A 22,689-nucleotide genomic window follows, 5' to 3' on the forward strand; every position below is an offset into this window, starting at 1 on the left:
TCCTGAGCAGTTTGTTTTTTGGCTCAAATAAAAATTATGACTAACTTAAAAAAATAAAATATATTGATTATATAGATTCCAAATATCTTGAGAGATTTCCATAGCGAGTTTTACCAAGATACCCTTTTTACGTAAAAAACGGTAGAAATGTATTTTTTTTATTTTAACAGCGTAATACAGGTACAAACAAAAAGAAAAAAAATTAAATTAAAACGTATCAAAAAAATTCCCAGAAAATAAATTATTGATAGACAGGGTCGAATTAAAAAAATACTGTAATTGACTGAAACTGACTTTTATTTACACAATACTTTTGTCTAAACAAATGAATCGTTAACCGCGCATACTCCTCGAAAAGTAAAAATGAAAAAATCAATTAAACATTTTTCGTCATACTATATTGTTATATTATTATAACATAAGCAAAATCAGAATGGAAAAGATGCATATAACGTCCGCCGGACGTTATCATAACGGCCGGCGGCCGTTAAGTTTCTAAGGTAATCGTAACGTCTGTCACCTGCAACAATGACTATTTATTGTCAGTTGGACTTTTCAAAAATTGGGAAAATAGACCATAGCGAGATGTCGCGAGAAATTCCGTTGGAAATACAGGAGGAAGCGGCTGCGGCTACTCAAAATTTACTTCCGACTATAACCAGAGAGAGATATCAGCAGGAATATGACAATTTTTTTTGAAGTGGCGGCAGGATAGAAGTATAAACAGCGTAAATGAAGCGGTATTGCTGGCTTATGCTAAAAGAATGTCTGAAATGTATTCTCCTACATCACTGTGGACAAAGATATCCATGCTGAAGCTTGCGTTGAGAGTATATGAAAACATCGACATATCAAGGTAAAAAGCCATTATATTCTTCGATATTTAATCATATTCATCTAAATTATATTTGTTCATAGATTTGGTAAACTGTTCATGTTTCTGAGGCGCAAAAACGAAGGTTATTCACCAAAAAGCCAAAGTTCTGTCGGAGAATGACATAAATAATTTTCTACTGGATGCCGATGATTACACCTGGTTACTCGAAAAAATTGTATTGGTGCTTGGTATTCTTGGAGCTTGTAGGCGCAGCGAGCTTTGGTCACTCACAGTTGATGATTTCGAAGATTCGGAGAAAAATATTCTTGTCTCATTAAGAAATACTAAAAATAAGAAAGATAGGAAATTTCTTATTCCAAAAACGGGCCTTCCGTTTGATGCCTATGGTTTATACAAAAATACATCAACCTGCGTCCTCGTAACTTTGACAATCCAAAATTTTTCATTGGTTACAAGAAAGGCAAGTGTGTTAAGCAAATTGTCGGTATACATACCATCGGGAGCGTACCGCAGAAAATTGCAAAATTTTTTGAACTTGGAGAATCCAGAACGTTATACAGGGCATTCATTTCGTAGATCATCAGCAACCATGCTCGCCGAAAATGGTGGTGATTTACTATCGCTAAAGGAGCTAGGAGGATGGGAGTCTTCAACAGTGGCAGAAACTTACATAGAAAAATCAGTTTCCAAAAAAGAATGAAAATAACAAATCAACTTTTTCATGATAGCTCCAAAAATAATGTGTCTTTAGTGGATACAAATATTTGCCATTCTTCAGTACCATCATCTTTCTTCTATAAAATCTGTAAATCCCTGGAAGGATTACAGATTTCTAAGAACAACAAGTGCACTTTTAATTTCCATGTTCATTATCATGAAAAATGAATTTTAGTATAAGACATTATGTATTTTTTATCCTTACTTGTGTTATTGTTCAATAAAATTTGTTATTAAATAGTAGTGTTTATTGCTCTAAAAAATCTGCAGTATGACGAAAAATCTAGAACGCAACACGGCCGATAACAAATAACGGCCTTGGCTGCTTATGATCCTCGGCTATCGCCTCGGATCACAAACTTCAGCCCGGCCGTTATTTGTTGTTTATCGGCCTTATTACGTTAATAACTATAACTGTAGAGAATAGACAATTAAAATTAAAAAACATGCCAGGAGTTACAATCAACGGACATGAAACGGTACGCCAGCTACATCTCGGGCAGGTTTTGTGCCACGAAATTGCCCATAAGGTTGCGCATCTTCCTATTTCTTCAATCAACGTTATATAGGTAAACTATATTGTAAATAGCATAAAAATAATTAATAAAACTAAGGAGAAACAAACATATATTTTTATCAGCGTAAAATCATTGGAAATAAGATAAATTCCATTTTTGCATTGACTCAAACTACTTAATTTAGATAAGGCAAAATCGGTAGGGATTAACCATGAAAAATTTGAACGGAGAGCTTAAAACTAATCCTTTAGAAAAACAACGTAAATGAAATTAATTCTATTTAATGTTCCGTTATTGTTCAGTAAACTGAGACTACAAAATGCACGGTAAATACTGCAAATATTGAATTCAGTTGAAATACTACATATAATTCTTTTTTAGACATAAATATACTGACCGATATTATAATATTTCTTAATAATCTAGCAGGCTTTGGAGTATACGAAATATGGGATTCAAAAACATTTAACTTCTCAACTATGGAAAATAATAACTTAAAGTAAGTACTTGCTTTAACTCTATATTCAGCTAAAATACAGGGTGAGTTTTCTACATTGTTCTCTATGCTATATCTCTACTGCTGGAGATAGAGAGTTGGTTAAATGGGGAAAGAATTGCAGGATGATAAATATGCACTATATCAAATATGATTTTTGAAAAAGTTCAGGCAAAAAAACAAATTTCGGCTGTTTTAAAAATTGTCCCTAATTCCATTATAATCTATTTTAAACAAAAAGTTTTCAGATAAAAGTTTTATAATGTGTAGATAATCACATCCTTAATGAAATTTTGTCCTCCGTTTTTTTCTAAACCCTTTCATTTTTGACATATGACACAAATATATCTCCAAAAAATTATATAAGGGTATTTCGCTATATTCTTCTGCGTTAAACCCAAACAGAAACTAAAATAAAATGTTTTTCTTTTTTAGGCAAATTTGTATAATTGTTACTCAAATTTGTATAATTTATATAATTGTAAACATAACAAAAATAGTTTCCGTTTGGGTTTAACGCAGAAGTGTTTACAAAAAATAACTATTTTATTTTGTAGATTTTCTTGCAGTGCAGTGGCGAAATACCCATATAGGATTTTTTGGAGAGATGAATCCGCCACATAGGTATAGACATTTTTTACACAAATATATGTTTTTTTAGATGAAAACCATAGTTGGTCATGGCTTTATAAAAAGAGCCATTTTTAAGGTTTTCAGCGATATAAGCTATAGGGTAGCGCGGGGCAATAAGAGCCACCTAAGGAAAACCTGAAATAAAATGCTACTTATTCCACTCCTTGCAACCAATTTTCTTTTTCTAGATAGTTCGTGATGTGTAAAATAAAATATAAGTATCAGTTCTCTGTTTTAGATAAACATTACTGGTATGCAAAAAAAAACTAAAACCTATCATTGGCTCTCATTACCCATAACAGTGGGGAAATCGGAGCCACTTTATTTTACATATTTAAATATGTTAAGAACATTGTCAAACAAAATTTGAATTATTTTAGGTAAAACACAAGAGAAAAATACATATGTCTGAAATATTTTAAAATAAAAATTCAAATTATTTCAGTTGATATATTATATATTCCACTCTGGCTCCGATTACCCCGTTTGTTTACATATTTGCAAGTTAAAAATAACAAAATTAAATGCGCTAACAGAAGCAAAACAACTGCGCAGATCGAACCTACACTTCAGTAGATTTCGTTTAACACCCGCTATTTTGTTCTAAAGCAAAATATAAATACAACTTACCACTAATTTTTTAAAACGTGCACTGTATAAGGAAGTCCCGTAAACACGATGCTTTTTCTACAGACTTGGAATCACAAAACACATACACAAGAAGAAGTGCGAGCGCCTTGCTAAATATTGGAAAGTGAAATTGACGTTTAAATTTGACACTGTTGACAAGTCTACTGCTACTAGCGCCCCCAATTTCGCTTGTAGGAACTACGGACTAAATTGTCACGCATGGCGGGAAGTTTAAAAATAAAAAAATTTATTTCTTCATTTATTTTTAATTATGACATACACAAAAACACAAAAAAACACCATTTTTTAAAAATATGTTTAATATCAATATCAAATATACTACAGAAATTAATTTCACCACAATAAATTAATAAAATTAAAAGAATAATGTTACAAGTAGATCAAGAGAAAAAATTAATTATAACAAAACTGAAAAATATGGCGTCATAGATGGCTTAGAAATAAAAGATATATCATAATTTTGAAAGTAAAATTATATGGGAAATGTCTTCGATCATCATTTTTAAGCCAACTGGACGATTATTTCAAACATACAAGCTGAGTTCGTTCATAGTGCTCTGAGAAATCTAGATAAACAAAGAATAATAAATTAAAAGTATTCCAGGGGAAAAGAGAGGAAAAACCTGTATCGTCTCTGATATCTGTCAGGGTATTGTTGAAAGTGTCATCTTTTTGCTCGAAGTTTTCAGGTCGATCAAAAAGATGACATTTACAACAATACTTTGCTGTAACTTTCACAAATATCAGAGAGAGTACATACAGGTATTGCCTCTCTTTTCCTCTGGGATGCTTTATATCTGTTGTTCTTTGTTTATCTATATTTCTCAGAGCATAATGCCGAACACGACTACAGTATATAATAATTTCAATATCCGAAGTGGAAAGAAAAAAGATCACCTTTCTGTTTTGTACTATGGTCCCTTTCTTCCGATGGCTCATCTCGTTGATATTTAGGAAGGATAAATAGGAAGGAAAATATAAAATTCAATTTGATTTGATGATCCTTTTCTGTCACCTAAAATCAGGAGAACGACAATGAGCATGTTAAGATGAAAAAAAAATTATCAACACTTACCTACACGTTAGTCCGAGGAGTTTTATTAAAAACCTATATATTTGCCTAAATAATTTATGTATTAAATTTGCAAAGCAAAATGCAGCGTGTAAACAAAAGAAATAAAATGGCGACAAGTCAACGTCAACGACCCGACAAGGAGAAAAGTGGTGTTCGAATAACAATTATGGGTCACCAAAAATTGTTTTTGTCTCCTTTCAACGCACACTTTAGAAAGAAAAAGAGATGAACTGGAATACTGAAAGAACGTCAAGGCTTTATCTGTCACTCTTGTCAATAATTTATCGGTAAGGAAGATTCCTAGAAAATCGCTTGTAGTCAAGTTTTCAACCATTGCCAGTTCTCCCATAAGAAGTGTCATCCACCTGCTTGGAATCGTACTAAAACAAAGCGGTGGTTGCTTTAGGAAACATTTAATGGGGGATCCCGCGTATAGCAACTGTCAGTGCTCAGATCAGGGCGCGTTATTCAAAATTACACAATGGCTCCCATTACCCAATGGCTCCCAATACCCCGCGGTACCCTAATATGTTTTTTTTGAAAAGTTACTGAGTTATAGCCAGTTCTTATCATTTTTAAACAATTTCAATTAGCCTTGAAAACAAGTTCAATTGTCATAAAAAAACATTGTGAATATGAATTTTTTAAATGAAGAAAAGCGTGTAGGATTAAACTTTTCTTGACCATACATTTTCGAGGATACATTGACCGGTGAACGTTACTTACGTTTTTTAGAGAACGATTTTCAAGACATCGTGACCCTAGAATAAGATTGTTCTATAAACCATTTCGATGAAACTGAGAAAACAAGGTTTAAAGTTTAAACTGGATATCCGTGAACACTATATACCAAAATGGTTCTATTAAACATATACATTAAAGATAATATAAAAACCTATCAAACATATGTATTTATTTTACTTTTAGAAGCTTTATTTAAAAGATATTATTGATTTTAGATTTGGATATAGAACAAATGTGTCTATTAGCTGTGCATTGAGCCGATTTTAGGGATATAGATCAAAATAAGGGGATATAGAATAATATAATACTCATTTTAAGCTGATTCAAAATATTATTTCAACACAAAATATCTGAAGTGGAAACATTAATTCATTAACTAAAAACAACATAAAAAAATAATAACCTAAAATACAATAGTAGTAATTATTCGTTTGCATTGTTTATTAAAATCTATCATTTTTCCGCCTATTTGTTTGGTATGTATAGTGTTAGAATAAGTTATTCAGATTTTAAATCTGATTTTTAACTTTTATTGGATTATTTAAATGTTTTTTCAGCTATCTCTAGTATTGATAGTATTAGAGAACGCTTGAGCAGTCAACTGAGTTGAAGCAGCTGGTTTCACAAAATTCCAAAGTCTGAAACATTCGAATTTGCTAACAAATCAGGCAACCAGTGCTTTTCAAACGAACGATTAAGCAGTCAATTGCGTTGAAGCAGTTGGTTTCACGAAATTCCAAAGTGTGAAACATTCGAATTTGCTAACAAATCAGGCTTAAAATTAAAAAAAGCTTAAAAAATGGGGTTTTTTATGAAGTCATGGCCAACTATGGTTTCCATTTAAAAAACATTTCACACAATTTCATTAAGAATGTGATTATCTACAACTTTTATCTGAAAACTTTTTGTGTAAAATAGATGATAGTGGAATTAGAGACAATTTTTAAAATAGCCGAAACTTGTTTTTTTCGCAGAGTATCTAGTAAGCCATGAACTTTTTAATAAATCTGAAAGGTGCATATTTATAATCCCACAAAACTGCAACTCTTTCCCCATTTAACCGACTCTCTATCTCCAGTGTAGTTTCCCAGATACCCATAGAGAACATCGTAGAAAACTCACCCTGTATATGCCAAAATTCCATTTAGGAATGAAGGTTCTATAAAAAAAAATTAATGAATTTATTGATCTTCTAGTGGAATTTTAACAATTACTAATCCGAAATTGTTCGCAACTGTATCAAATTATCAAATGCATTTGACACCTAGCGTTATCCAAACTGATGAAGGTAATTTCAAAGCATGCGTAAATGATTTAGGACTATCCAGTTGGAACTTTACTATGGACTATTATGCTGATATTGGAATTAATAACAAAACACCTATTTATGGCGCAGGAACTTACTGGTGCGTGCAAAATTTAACAATGTTTTCTTTATAATTTCACAGCATGTCTACTTGAAATTATGCAATTGTCCGTTACATGTATATATTATTTAGGTCTTTTATTCCAGGATCCTATACGGGGTAAGTAAAATTCGACCCCTGCCATTAGGATCTTAAAAACCATAGGAGATATTGTATTTACTAAGATTGAGTTTCAGGTGGGACCCTACACTGCGGCCGCGAGGGCCTATTGTTGCTCAGTTCTACAAACACTTTAAACAAGAAAGACTATTAAAGTTTACCCCCAAGATCCAACCTTTTAACATAGGCTGTTGTGTCCGAGGGTGATATATCTCTTATTATATAGATGGAGATATATGTATATCTCCATTTCCATAATTTTCGTGTAAATTAAAGGATTGTTTTCTATTATGTCTTATATCTATTCTAGTTTCCATTTAAAGTTTTTAAAAAGCGCAAAACTTTACTAAATGTTCATCCAGCTTGGGTTATATTTATCAGATTTGTACCACATATGTACCTAGTTAAGTTTTAACTTGTCGCGTTTTTCTTTCAACCAATTAAATCCATCTATAGAAAAAACGATTTTTTACAAATTATTAGCGTTTAAAAGCCACCACGCATAACTTGTTGTACCTACATCGTTAGAATCACAATGAATTTATCTTTTTAGATATGTAAAATATAAAATATTACGCCTGTAAGAAAACATAAAGTTGATGATGTTGGTCAAACATCGGATGACAAATCTGAAAACATTGTTGTAGGTATAGTTGGAAAAAGGTGGCAATGAAAATGCGTATTTAGTTTTGAAATGTCTTGTCAAATAACGCCTGAATAAAAATATAACCTAAATCTTCAATTTTCTCAAATATCACAGGAACTACTCATAATTTTAAATATTTCTGGATGGCTTTTTTCTATTGGCACATTAATGCATAACTTTGCCTTGAATTTATTGACACTTTTTTAGCATTAAAATATGTAGCACTTATAATAACTTTTACCCTTAAAATTTTATTCGAATCACTAAAAGTACTTGAAAGAAAATTATAATAAATCAAAAGGTTATTAAGAATTTAACATCCTGTAGCTACAAAACAACGCAGAATCGGACCTATGTTGATATGAAAAATAAATCTTATTTTTACGTGAGGAATCTCCCCACGAGAGATGGAACATGTTTTTGAAACACCCTGTATAAATTATTGTAAACGGTATAATACATATTTTGACGTAGTCCATGTAAAACAAACTATCTATATATCTATATATGTTTATCTTACGTAGGTATATCGTATACGTTATAGTTATAATTGAAAGAGAATGACAGAATCATAGGAACTAAGAAAGCCATGACAATTTTGTTTGTGGCCTCTTTGGTTCCACAAGAAAGTCTTCTAATATTCGTGTGAACAGCAATATTTTACTTAAAAGCAAATTAAGCCCAAATTGTCCCTTTTTGGGCATAAAATAAAATTACGTTTTCTATACGATATCTATACTAATATACAGGCCCGGCAATGGATCTCTAGGCATAGGAATTACATGCATTGGAATGAAACGCCTATAAAAAGTCTATGCTTAAACAGAGATGGACAACAACTTCCCCGTTTCTACTTCCACTACGACTGTCTACTTAGACAAACTCCAATAAGATAACAAATTCTGGAAATTCCGCCACCTCCCAACCACTCATGATACCCATCTCCCTGCCCTTTATTTATCGCCATTATCTTATTTCCCTTCCCGCGCCTCCGCACCTCGCTATTCCACTCCCGTCAGTTCATCACAGAGTTGCCAGGTCTACCGGTTTCGTCTGTAAGCTACCGATCTACCGATTTAAAGAAAAACCCAACGATATATTCAACTGCGTCTTTAGTTTTTACAATAGAAGCACTTTTAAAAAGCTGACTTATTTGACTAAAAATTAAGCGACTGCCGCGTTGGAATCTATATAATCTGACTTTATTATTGTTTCATTAAATTTTATTTAGTAATAACAGACATACAGGTCATCGTTCTGTCTAGTTGCAGAGTTACAGAGATATTCCTAAAAATCCTTATTACTCCTTATTAGGCGCGGGATTGGCGGCATGCCCGAAGAAGTTGATATCTTTTGAAAAGATTTTATTTCATTCATCTACTAAAGTTGAACCCATATTTTCCCCCAAAAAATGTAAACAAAAACAAAATTTAAGTTAAGAAACAACCTAAATTCGGACAATATTTAGTGATTTTCCCGTCAAAAAAATTTATTAATATGAAAAAAGAGTTGAGAGTTGCTACAGCTTTACCATTGAAATGAAATTAATTTTAGATATCACTGATCAAAATTTGTACAAAGGTAAAAAGTGACTGTTACACTAATTTGTGACTGCTATCCCTACTTGTTATAGTTTTATATGTTTTTATTAATATATTAATATTATTTAATTCAATATTTTTTTTTAATATCAAATAATATACCTAGCTATTTCTAATTCTTGTTATATTTATTATATTTGTATTTTATTTGAGTGATCTATTATTACGACACATAGGAATGCTAATTTTGGACTTAAATATTATATTTTATTTCGTTTCTGTACTTTTAATTTTTGTTGAAGATCTACCGAGAATTTTGTTCTCGTATGGAATTATAATCTAACCAACCCGGCAACCCTGTTCGGCTACTCCTTATAAAGTTTTTTTCGGCCTAATTCCTTTGTCACAGCCGCGGCTTTGTCAAGCGCCGCCGCCGACCGACTGTGTCGGGGCGACTGCTAGGAAGATCGTACAGTATTGCCATTTCATAGAATTGCACTTGCTATTTTAGAAATGATTTCAAAGTTTTGCATGTTACTTTTCGTTTTAGAAAGAAGTTATGTGCCTAGAGAAAACATTCTTAAAATTGTTTCGTACTTTATTTAATATTTCATTAAGTAGGCAAGATAATGGGATTAGAAGATTTAGGATTTTGACAAGCCAACATAATTTCGATTTAATTGAATGGCAACACTGTCCGTCCTGTTTCTATTTTTTCGATTCTGTTCTATTAGTAGGCGGTAGCCCCCACACAAGCGTCTTAAAGACCCGCCCGGCGCCCCCTCTCGCAGGGGCTCTATCGTCGTATCACTTCTATGATCACTTCCCCTATACAATGGTAGGGAAAAGACACTTTATCCGTCTCTGTTGCACTGCAGTGTATTTTGCAGCCTTACCATCTTTTTTTATCGCATTGAAAACCTCCTATTGCTAATATTCCTTTGCCAGCAGTGTATAAAGTCAATAGTGATATTTTTCGTTTTTAAATAATTATTGGAAAAAATGATTTTTTAATAACATCGCCTAATTAATTTTTCATATATAATATTTTTTAGGGGCCAACTTTCAAATATTACACTAACCATGTGTTGGTTAATGCCGCCTGATGTTGATGAAATTATAGATTTTGATATAGATATACAATTTAGACATGGTCCTGTAAGTATAACCCTTGTTTATATGCATAACAAAATATATTACCAGCAATGTGGCTGTGGTAAAAAATAGAGTAGATTTTTTTGAAAGCGATAGCATTTTTAAAATAATACACTAAATCACCACAATACACCTAAACACTTTTACTTTTGCACTGGACTCGCGTTTTGCTAACTATGTTAGCATCATCAGCAGATGATTAAAACTAAACTAATAACTCAGTTGATAATGGTACCTATAAACAAAATCAAAAAAGAATCCTTTGTCAAAGATGGTAGCAGATGTAAGTCTAAAACAATGTAATAATCTTCCTTTAAAAATATAACTGCAGGTATCCCTCAGTACGTAAATTGTATTCATTCGTTGGTTAAAATTTATTAACCGGTTAAATCTTTGCGCCTAATGGTTTTGACTGTAGGTTATTTTCCGATTTATTATTTGACAAAATGGTTATCAAGAAAGTTCGAGAATTTACCTAATCATGAATCCTCTTTCTCAGTTAAAAACACTATATAGTTCATTAACAAAATTAAAAATATAACATTCCATGGTGAAATTTTAGTCTCTTTTGATGTATCTTCATTGTTCTCAAGTGTTCCAATTCCACATACCTTAGACTACTTGAAAGAATTGCAGAACACAAATGGTCTCGACAACAAAATTGTAACTGAATATATCGAACTTACATTGCTCTCTATGAAATAAAATTGTTTTTATTTCAATAATAACTTTTTTGAATAGCGGGAAGGTACGCATTGGCGTAACTACAGGGGTGCCCCCCCAGGTACTGCTGGGCACCCCCAGAAAAATCTTAAATTATGACTATATGTATTAATTTTTATTTGCTTGTGATGTAGTAAAAATTACGTTTTCTAGTTTTGTTTAGTTAATATTATTTGGTTGTGTTCAAAAAATGTGTTAATTTTTATTTTTTAGAAAATTTGTAGGTATTTAAGTAGTCTACGGGAATATGGTTTGATAACCAAGTCTATGAAATGTATTGATAGAGAAATTCATGTAAACGTTTTATTCAAAAAAACATTTTTTAATAAACAAAAACCTAAGCCCCCCTGGGCTTAGCCCCCCCCCTAGATGAATTGCTAGTTACGATAATGAAGGTACGGCAATGGGTAATCCATTGTCTCCATTTTTGACTAATTTATTCGTGAGCATGTTTTTTTCTGACACCATACACAAGTGTGAGTTCTGGAAGTAGATGGGCAAAAAAAACTTACAATTATTTTGTATATGTACAGGGTCTCCCATTTTGGTTGAAATCATACGGTACCTCCGTTATTCGCGAAGATAGAAGGGTACGGTTTGCACAAACCTGTGCCACTTTTTTGTCAAACGGAAGATGCCGTAAACAAAATTTTTATAGCCCTCTTCACTTCTGAGCTATAGGGTCTTTTTGAAAATTTTGAAATTTAGGACAAGCGCGCAGGGGATTCACGCGCAGGACACTCCTTGTATCTCTGTTATTGTTAAAAGTATCGAGACGGTGAAAACTGTTTATTGTAGAACTTTTTACGTAGAATACAGTGCGTAGTCTGTTATTCTACGAAAAGAATATTTTTTAAGATATGAACTAAAGTTATGTTTTCATAAATGGAACACCCTATATATTTATAAATTATATGAACTGGTTTGCTATAAGCTTCTCAAAACTATATATCACTCTGTATTTATTTTCACTATTTACTGCAATATTTAAAAAAATATATATTAAAAGATTATATATTTATTTTATTAGTAGGCCATGATTGATAATAAAAAAAACTAAAGAATTATTAAAAGTATACTGCTACCTGTCTCTTCTTTTATTTTGAGAGCCATTAATAAATTCTTTATATATTAAGAAAACTTAACTCTCTACCGCTATTTGTAAATCTTGGAAGCTATCGTATCGGAACTTTTAAATATTCCTTTAGATAATTTACGTAAAATATACTTTCAGCCCAAGATGGGGCTCCCCTTCACAACTTAACTTGCAACAAAAATATTAGAATTTTGTTAAATTACTATTTCTCAAATCAATGACATGGAACCAATGGACCCATATCATATAAATCAGATTCCCGGATTTGTCCGTTCTCTATTTCTGATTTTGGGTATTTTTGAAATATGAAATATATCCTGGCAACTATAACTAATAATGCAAGCTTTTAGATATTTGCAATCCCATTATTCCGTTATAAAAAAAGAAAAATATATTCAGAGATTCAGTGGTAAAAGTTTAAAAGTAAAATATATCAATTCCAAATAAAATTTTAATATGTGTATGAATATTTTAGTAAATACCAATTTGATTTTTTATTTATCACGGCCTATTAATAAGAAAATGATATATTTTAAATATTGCAATAAGTAGTAAAAATAAATATAGAATGATATATATTTTTGAGAAGCTCATAGCAAAGCGGATCATACGATTTATAAATATACAGAGTGTTCCATTTGCAAAAACATAACTTTAGGTCATATTTTCAAAAATATTTTTTTCGTATAAAAACAGACTACGCCACTGTATTATTATGTATATATACATGTATTCTACGTAAAAAGTTGTATAAGAGTCAGTTTTCACCTTCTGGATATCGTCCATAATAACAGAGATACGGGAGCTGGCCTAAATTACAAAATTTTCGAAAATACTCTGTACCTAAGAAACGAAGAGGGCTATGAAAATGTTGTTGACAGCATCTTGAGTTTGACAAAAAGTTGGCAAAGGTTTGTGCAAACCGCACCCTTCTATCTTCCCGTATGATTTCAACTAAAATGGGACACCCTGTACATATATAATACTTTCTCTTAGGCTTTATGCTACAGAAGACATCAGTGACTGACATTAAAACACTAACTTTTTTATGATTATCATTAAGGCGTCCATTATCATGCTTGTCATACTATATGATCGAAAAAAAACGGCGTCCAGTTGGCTTGGAAATGAACATCGATTATATTCCCCATATAATTTTACTTACAAAATTACAGCAATCTTCGTTTCATAGCCACCCCTGATGCCGATTTTTTTCGATCTATTGTATTTCAAATACTAACTTCCAGTCATTTAAAAAATGTCAATCATTATGGTTATCTAATTCGAAAAATGAATCGATCTCGATAGTCTTCCTTCAATAAATGACTGGCAATACTTTGGCAATACCCAAAACGAAAGTTATTTTGGAAGAGCCATATTATTTTTAAAAATAAACAACAAACATCTTTGATTTACTGAACTTTTACAGGTTAGATAAATCACCCCGTTTGTTAAATAAGAAAATTTATAATTAAGAAACACTAATGTTGATTTAAAGCCCAGAAATGTATTACATAAGACCACAAAACTAACGATGTTAGTATTTCAGTTTTAGGTATTTGTGTCAGTGCAATTTTCCTGAATAAATACAATGCAATATTTTATATATGATACAAAACATATATTTGTTTTTATATATTATGTTATCTTATTATGGGTATCTTAAACTAAAAATGTTAAGCTATTATACAGGGTGAGTCTTAAATAAGTGCAAATATTTTACGGGTAGTATATTTCGACCCCAGAAACACGATTATAAGTTTTTTCGCGAAAAATTTTTTTTGAAAAATTTGGATTTTTTTTAGTATTTAGTTAAAAATCTTAATTTCTTGGTAACATGGCAACATAAATGGTAGATTAAATTTTCAAGAAAGAAAATCCACAAAAGTGGTTCTCAAAATTTAAACAAATAATCATTTTTTTTGAAATTTTTAAAGTAAAATAACTTGGTTATTTTGGACTTATTTGAGAAAAGGCAGACAAAATACGGTTCTTTTATCAAGATCTACTAGCCCTGAAACTATTTGCACTTATTTAAGACTCACCCTGTATACATATGTATATTCCATCTTTGTTTGTTACTTCCTGCATGGTTAACACTGTTTTAATTTTTTAAAGTCCTCCAACTATATGTTTCGTTACTTTTTAACTTCGTATTCAGTTTGTACATTAAAAAATATGTCGACTGCACAAATAACAAGTAAAAACTTGCTTAAAATTTTTGATCAATAATTTTTTTAGCATCAGTATTATTCACTAATTCTAAATTACCAAATATTTCAGTCATTATTGTTCGCTCCGAATTATTTTTGTTTTTATTATTTCTCCTTTTTCTATTTCCTGTTCTATTATATTATTTTCTACTCGACTTTTTAAATATTCTTTAGTTATTTACACATAAAAAATCATACTAGCATATAGCTAACCAATATTTTGTTTAAAAATTATTTTTAGGGTTTTTTTGGCGGAGTATATCACAACGAAGATCTAAATCCTATTTTTAGCGAGATCCTTTCTCGAGCAAGATATGTACTGGCTATGTGGAATACATACGAACCTACATGTCTAAAACAATGTATTTTTAATCCTGTTATATATTTCATGACAAACTACTTAATCTATAATATTGACAAATATGATGAATTGAATTGGAGTGGATGTGACTGTATAGAGGTAAATTATTATTTTGTATTTTAAGTTGGAGAAAACCATCAGCAATCAGTTAAAATTGTGGCTTAATTGAACTACGCTTATAAATCTTTTTAATTTTTAAAGTAGTATAAAAAAAGTATAGTATAAAGGTGTAAGTAAAAATAAATCCTAAATAAAAATTTTATATATTAGACCCCGGTTACATCACAGATCGACATACATATCCGACCTCTGCATCCAACGCGCGACACAGCGTAGATGCGCGCCAGGCCGCGATGGTTCGGCGGCTCGACGCATGATTTTACCGACATTTGGACTAAAACCTACTGAATTTAAAACAATTTTGGTAAAATTGTTTTAAATTCAGTTTAGATTTTATCGTGTTAGAATAACAAGCAAAGATTGGCCTGCATCTGCATCACAGCTGCTGTGAGAACATGTCCAACAGCAGCAATGGAGGTCATTCTAGACCTAACACCACTGCACATTGTCGACGGTACTTATGACAATGCGACAATGATTAGAATCGTCATTGACGGATTCAGTATTGGAAGAATTTTCAGGTCAGCGGCTTGGAACACCCTCAAAAAGAAAATTCCACTCCTCTAACTCCTAGCGCTGACATACCAAGAATTTACAACTTTGAGGAACACCTCACTGTTAGTATTGAGCAATAAAAAGGATTGGAAGATAGAAACGTTTGGTCGGGCATGAAAAAGACCATACCATAACGTGGTATTCTGATGCTTCCAAAACCAAGGCAGGGACAGGGATAGGAGTATTTAGGCCGAAAACAAAATACTCCGAACCAATGGGCACTTACCCCAGCATCCTTCATGCAAAAATCTACGCTATCGAAAGATGCGTACAAATTTATCTTAGATAGGAACTATCGGAAACAGGAAATAGCTACCTTATCCGATAGTCAAGCAGCACTAAAAGCGATCAACTCGAAGTTGGTCAAAGAATGCCTTAAGAAACTGAACAAATTAGGCAAAGGAAATAAAGTCCTCCTACCCTGGGTGCCCGCTAACCAAGAGATAGAAGGCAATGAAAAAGTAAACGATCTAGCTAAAAAAGCTCTGGACCTCTGCGTAATAGGTCCACCGCATCGTTAATTCCGACCGAAAAAGTAGCATTATAGGCCCGCATGCGCCAGAAGTCAGAAGTGCAAGTGAAAATGTTTCGATTTCTGAGCCAAGCGGATAAAGTCCTGCTACTCTGGGTGCCCGCTAACCAAGAGATAGAAGGCAATGAAAAAGTAAACGATCTAGCTAAAAAAGCTCTGGACCTCTGCGTAATAGGTCCACCGCATCGTTAATTCCGACCGAAAAAGTAGCATTATAGGCCCGCATGCGCCAGAAGTCAGAAGTGCAAGTGAAAATGTTTCTATTTCTGAGCCAAGCGGATAAAGTCCTCCTACTCTGGGTGCTCGCTAACCAAGAGATAGAAGGCAATGAAAAAGTAAACGATCTAGCTAAAAAAGCTCTGGACCTCTGCGTAATAGGTCCTCCGCATCGTTAATTCCGACCGAAAAAGTAGCATTATTGGCCCGCATGCGCCAGAAGTCAGAAGTGCAAGTAAAAATGTTTCTATTTCTGAGCCAAGCGGCTACACGGTTTCCATGGTAACGTGACGTCAGCCTAGCGGCAGATATAAATCCCCCCGCCCCGAAGTTTATTATCGGTGACCGATGTGAATGAGTTTTTGGTTTTGGGCAGTTCTCTTCGTCTTCCTTTTGTTCAGGAAATGCGTGACGGTGGCGCATAATTTATGCATTTATGCTAATATTTGGCTACTTCGGCGAGTAACCTATCCTCACCAAACCAAACCGTGTAAAGATTGTAAAGTTGTTGTTATTTATTGTTGTTTGTTAATGGCTTTTGTTGATTTAACTTGTTAATTTTTGCCGATTTTTGCTGTTTGTTTTGTTGTTGTGTTTTAAAACTGTTTTGTGTGTGTATGTGTTAAAAAATGAACCCAATTAATGACTTGGTGTACAATTTATTAGAAACTCCCTTCAGACGGTGGACAGATGAAGATAAGGGGGATGTTTTATCTCAAGGGCGACCAACTGAAACTTTAACCATAAATTGCACAAAAGAAATACGAAAAAGTGGTAAATCTTATAATATTAAATTTAAGTCTTCCTGGTTTTCTGATTTTAATTGGCTATGTAGTAGTATTGTTTTACAAAAATTATTTTGTTGGTCGTGTTTACTATTTTCTAATAAAAATGTCATTTGAAATAAAGAAGGGTTCACCGATTCCGTAAATATAATCTTTGCATATAAACACGGGGTTTCTGCAGAACATTTAAAATGTCAGTTAATGCTAAGAAATTTTAAAAAAATCAAAATACTATAGCCTATGCTTTAGAAAAAAACGTTAGACTCTATAAGCTTAATTTTAATGAAAATGTTCGTTTAAATAGGCTTTAATATATATAAATATAATTAATTAATCAAGAAAGTATAGAAAAATTGAGCTGATTTACAAAAATTAGTAAGGTTAGTAATATAAATAAGTCAAATTTATTTTGGTTAATAGTGCTTAGTAACATTAATGTAATAATAATTATTAATGTAATAATTGAATAATAATTGAATGGCTCCTCGGTTGTAACCAATAATTTTTTCAATATCGAAATTTCAGTAAAAAAACCGAGGAAAAAGCGCTATACCTGATGAAAATTATATCCTTATTTCACTGAAATCTCTATTTTGAAAAAAATGTCGGTTACAACGTTTTTCAGGGAAACCATTCAATAATTACAGTGTTTACCATAAAGTTGGATCCATATGGACGTTTTTTTTGGTATTAGAGTTTAAAAAAACTTTTTGTGGCTATCAATTCTGCTTTAAAAACAACTTAAAATGCAGCAAGTCAAAGTTGAAACATAATTTTATATATATATAAAATAATAATTTAACCAATTTTTAAAAGTTTCTTTTAAATATTTTGTATTTGACAGCTCCCAGATGTTAGCTGTCAACTTTGGCTTGGTGCATTTTCAGTTGTTTTCAAAGCAGAAGTGATTGACAGAAAAAGATTTTTTAAAACTCTAATATAAAAAAAAAACGTCCATATGGATCCAACTTTATGGTGGGCACTGTATATAATGTTTATTATATTTAATTTAAATTTAATTATATTTTCAGTGGAATGCAAAATAATGTGTTTATCGAAAACTGGTTGTATCTCTTTTTACTTAATGCGTTTTAGCCCAAACTAAAACGAAAATATTACAAATATTAGTGTATAAATAATAACAAAAAAATGTTGACAAAATGGTGAATACAGCAAAAATTTTTCAAATAATATTTTAAAAAATGTTGACAAAATGGTCAATGCGCCAAAAAAATTTTCGCCTGCGGCGCAATTTAGAAGAATTCATTCTTCACCTAATTTTTTACCCACGAGCGGCCACTGCTGAAGAATTCCATCCGTTAACTGGAATAGGAGCCCTCCAACCTCCAACGGTCTAAGCGAGGAGTGTCTCACTTGGGTAAAAAATTTACATGAACTGCCAAAATATAATTTTACCTCCAAGCGATTGTCAATGACTGCGAAGAAAACTGCCATGTAATTATTATAGGCGACTGCCGTAAGACTGCCAATAAAATGTACCTATAAAGTAAGAACAATCTTCGGATTGTGACGGGGTTTCTAACAGGACACTGTCTCCTCAACGAACACCTCAGTAGATTAAAGCTGAGAAACAACGACGAATGCAGATTCTGTGGGGAAAATGGAGAAACACCAGAACACCTTATCACTGAGTGCGCCGAGACGACAACTGTTCGTGCCATAAACTGTGGTACCGCTGATGTCGAAGATGAAGAACTGGCCTCTGTGGAACCGTCTAAGATACTGGCATTTGCCAAAGCTCTGAGACTGTATGATGATGAGTTATAACTCAAGAAAGGAGAACACACAATAGATCTGTAAGGTCGCGGTAATTAACCCCTCTAACTAGTAAATATACTACTGTACTAAATATTATTTTACAAACCTCCAAACAACGAACATGTTTCGATAAAATGGAAGAAATTGAAGTAGTTACAGAAATTAACAAGAATTATTATTTATAACTTACAAAACAAATTAACTTAAAAAATCAGATTATCAATCGAAACCATAAAATTAATGCTAAAACGAATAGAAGTTACAGAATGTTTTAAATTTCCGGGGCATTTTACTCAATGTTTAGAGGAGGACCAGCTTTACTTCAAAAATTTAAAACAAAAACTACACTTTGTGTAGTTTCCTTGCAGGTAAAATTTTACTTTTTCTAGTACAAGAAGATTGTAAATTAGTTCCTTCTTGATATTATGGTTATTATGGTTATATTTAGTATTATAGTTATGGACAATTTTTTTTATTAAGAACTGTTAGGTATTAGAGATTTATGTTGAGTTCTATGGAAAATATAAATATTATATCTCTATTTTGTTTTTGAGTAATGTGGCTACGTATGTAAGTTGGATGAAAATAAAATCGTGTCATTTAGGAATATATGTTCTATTGATTTCTCGACACGATTTTAGGTTTTACTTTATAATTTTCTATAATAATCAAAATTTTTATGAATCAACAGCACATAAAAATAACATTTGCTATCCTGAATGCTGATTATGAGCAACCCATTAACAAATTTCGTGATATCGTTTGCTGTTTATAAGAGGTGTTAAGGCAGTTAAAATTTGGAATCACGGATGCTATTTACTAGACGGATTTGCGATATCGTATGCTGTTTACGCCAATGACTAAAGAATATAAGGACATTTAACGGTCATATACGGGCTGCAGCAAAATTTGTGACCTTTAGGCGCCATTTTTTTGGACATAACGAATGAATCATCAGCGACAATTTTAGCGATTTTTAATAGTTGGTTGTGTGTAGTGAACTTTATATAAACTTTATTACAATGGTAATTTCTTCAGCTTTCAAGTGTAAAAGGCGCAATGATCCAAGGCGAGAAAGATCCAGGAGTTACGTTTTATAGGGAAATAAACAGTCCACTACACCTTTTTAGCGTTTTTTTATTGAATTCGATAATTATTTTTCTGATATTATATGTACTTGATATGTGCTATACGTCGATACTAGTTTTGTACCTTTTGTTAACATTTTAATACGTTTTTTTCGTAATTAATTAGTATGATACCACAGGACACACCAGAGGCGTAGTGAAAATATTTACCAGAAATATAAATATCGCTTCAAGCGGCTATGTTAAGAAAAATATGTGCCACGGCCGAGCACGGCCCCAAATGGCAATTTTTCCCCAAAAAGTCTAAAAACAATCCGCCTAAAAAGTCATGGTCCACGAATTACGCTGAGACTTGGGTCTTTTCGTGATCTTATTATTGGACTAGAGAAGATACAGTGGTTTTCAAAATTTAAGCGAAAAATCGTTATATATAATGGTATAATAATATTTCGGTTATTTTGGAATTATTTGAAAAACGGTAAAGAGAAAATATCTTTCTATTATCGAGATCTACCAACCCTGAAAATATTTGCACTTATTTACGACTCACCCTGTATAGTTAAGGTTCAAGAAATAAAAATAATCTGTTTTTATTTATATAATTAGTAATATTTTCTTTTTAGGAAATAAAAAATGACTTAACATCTCAACTGGAAATATCGGAGAACAATTTTGGTTTTTTTGGTAAGCTTCTTATCACCGGCGTCAAAAACTGGATGGTAAATTTATTAATGTCATTAAAAACTTAATTAAGGTTTATAAATAGATTTAAATAGTATAATCTTATTATTTATTTCCATATTATGCTCTATTATTGGTTATTAATTTCAATTTGTGTTAATAAACATAATTGTATAAATTACATATTTATTTATAATTTATTATTTCTCTTCTTTAATTTATATTATAATAAAGCTATTATGTATATATTTTTTATTGTTCTTGATATTATGTAAAAATAGATATACAGGGTGGTCCGAACTGTATTCCGGAAATTTCGAGAGCATATTGTGCAGATAAAAATAAGTAAAAAAGTTCGTATAAATGTAAGTCCAAAAATGCTTAGTTTCGGAGATACAGGGTGTAGAAGTTTCATTTTTACTGTGATTTTTTCCAAATAATTTCTGAACTAACGTAATTATTTGGATGAAAGTTGGTGTCTGTTAGGTTAGGTTTTTTACATGAGAAATTTGATTTTGATGTCAATATGACTCCTATTTGTAGAGGGCGCCACCTACATGTGTTTTAACTGATTTGAAAAGTAATAACTTTTCGCCCGTAGTTAAATTGTACCTGTATAAAACTATTGAGTGAAAAAATATAAATTTCCGGTATTTTTTACTTAAAAAATGTCTCTTGGTAAAAATCGCTACGAGTAATAGTTATCGAGATATTTGGAATCGAAATTATCAATACCTTTATTAACATAAATAAACATATATATAAAATATATACAATAACATAAATTAAAAATGTTGACTAAATAGTTTTTAGACTGAAATCATTAATTTGAAATATTTTTATGCCAAAAGTTCAACAGAAACTGTTTTATCATCATTTTTTTGAAGAAAAAATTTCCCAAATTTATTATTTTAGTCAAATAAACTATCTGCTCAACGTGTTTATTTTTTGTCAATAATGACGTGTATTGACTATTTCCATTCTAAATATCTTGAGAACGGTTGCTCGTAGCGATTTTTACCAGGAGACATTTTTTACGTAAAAAATCACGGAAATGTATATTTTTTCATTCAGTAGCTTTATACAGGTACGGACAAAAACTTATTACTCTTTATTATTTTTTAAACAGTTAAAACACATGTAGGGGGCGCCCCTTACAAATAGGAGTCATATTGACATCAAAATCAAATTTCTCATGTCAAAAAACTCCTAGAGACCAATTTTCATCCAAATATTGACGTTATTTCAGAAATTATTTGGAAAAAATCGAAATAAAAATTAAACTTCTACACCCTGTATTTCCGAAACTAGGCATTTTAGGACATATATTTATATCAACTTTTTTACTTATTTTTATGTGCAGAATATGCTGCTAAAGTTTCCGGAATACAGTTCGGACCACCCTGTATAGTAAAGTAATAAATGAATGAATACCCTTAAACAAAAATGTAACAATAAATAGTATGAGGTATAATGATATGTACCACAAACTAACTAAAATAAGTTAGTTGTGTAGGTAAGTATAAAAGTCTTATATTTTCTGTACATAATGGTGAATCTACATATATAAAATGCTAATGTTTATCTGTATCGTCTCTACTGAAGTAACGACTTGCTCTAGAAAGTTGCTTTCATTACTAAAAGATAGCTAATTGGTTTTTCTAAAAACTGTCATCGCCGGATTTTTTGTTTTCCATTTAATTAAACAAAAAATAAAAAGTATTTTTTTTCCTGATGTGACGGATGCGCCAGGCTTCAACTAGTAAAATAATAAATAATAGGTGTCCTATTTAAGTTTTGGCGAATGCGCTGGATTCTACATCAGATAATGTTTTGGGTGACTATCAACAGTTTTTTTCAATTTTTTCAGATATCATCAAAACTAGATTTTTCACATGTAGGTATACTATTTTTATGATTTTTTATCCATTTCTCAAGTCTACTAGTTTTTTGGTAAATTTCCTGCAAAAAGCGTAGCAGTTTTTCTTTGTTTGCCAAAA

At 31.7% G+C, this 22,689-nt stretch overlaps 1 protein-coding gene across 1 annotated transcript; it reads left to right on the top strand.

The window, feature by feature from the left end:
- The first annotated feature begins 2,291 nt into the window (after positions 1 to 2,291).
- On the top strand, positions 2,292 to 20,863 carry LOC115886316. The gene is made up of 6 exons (XM_030905411.1): positions 2,292 to 2,399; positions 2,455 to 2,572; positions 6,869 to 7,078; positions 10,441 to 10,543; positions 14,814 to 15,032; positions 20,632 to 20,863. The coding sequence occupies exons 1-6, from the start codon at positions 2,393 to 2,395 to the stop codon at positions 20,755 to 20,757; spliced, it is 783 nt and encodes a 260-aa protein (XP_030761271.1). The 5' UTR covers positions 2,292 to 2,392; the 3' UTR covers positions 20,758 to 20,863.
- The last annotated feature ends 1,826 nt before the right edge of the window (positions 20,864 to 22,689 follow it).

This window comes from Sitophilus oryzae, unplaced genomic scaffold (genome assembly GCF_002938485.1).
Source record: "Sitophilus oryzae breed Bouriz unplaced genomic scaffold, Soryzae_2.0 scaffold_482_pilon_pilon, whole genome shotgun sequence".
In the NCBI taxonomy this organism is placed as follows: Eukaryota; Metazoa; Arthropoda; class Insecta; order Coleoptera; family Curculionidae; genus Sitophilus; species Sitophilus oryzae.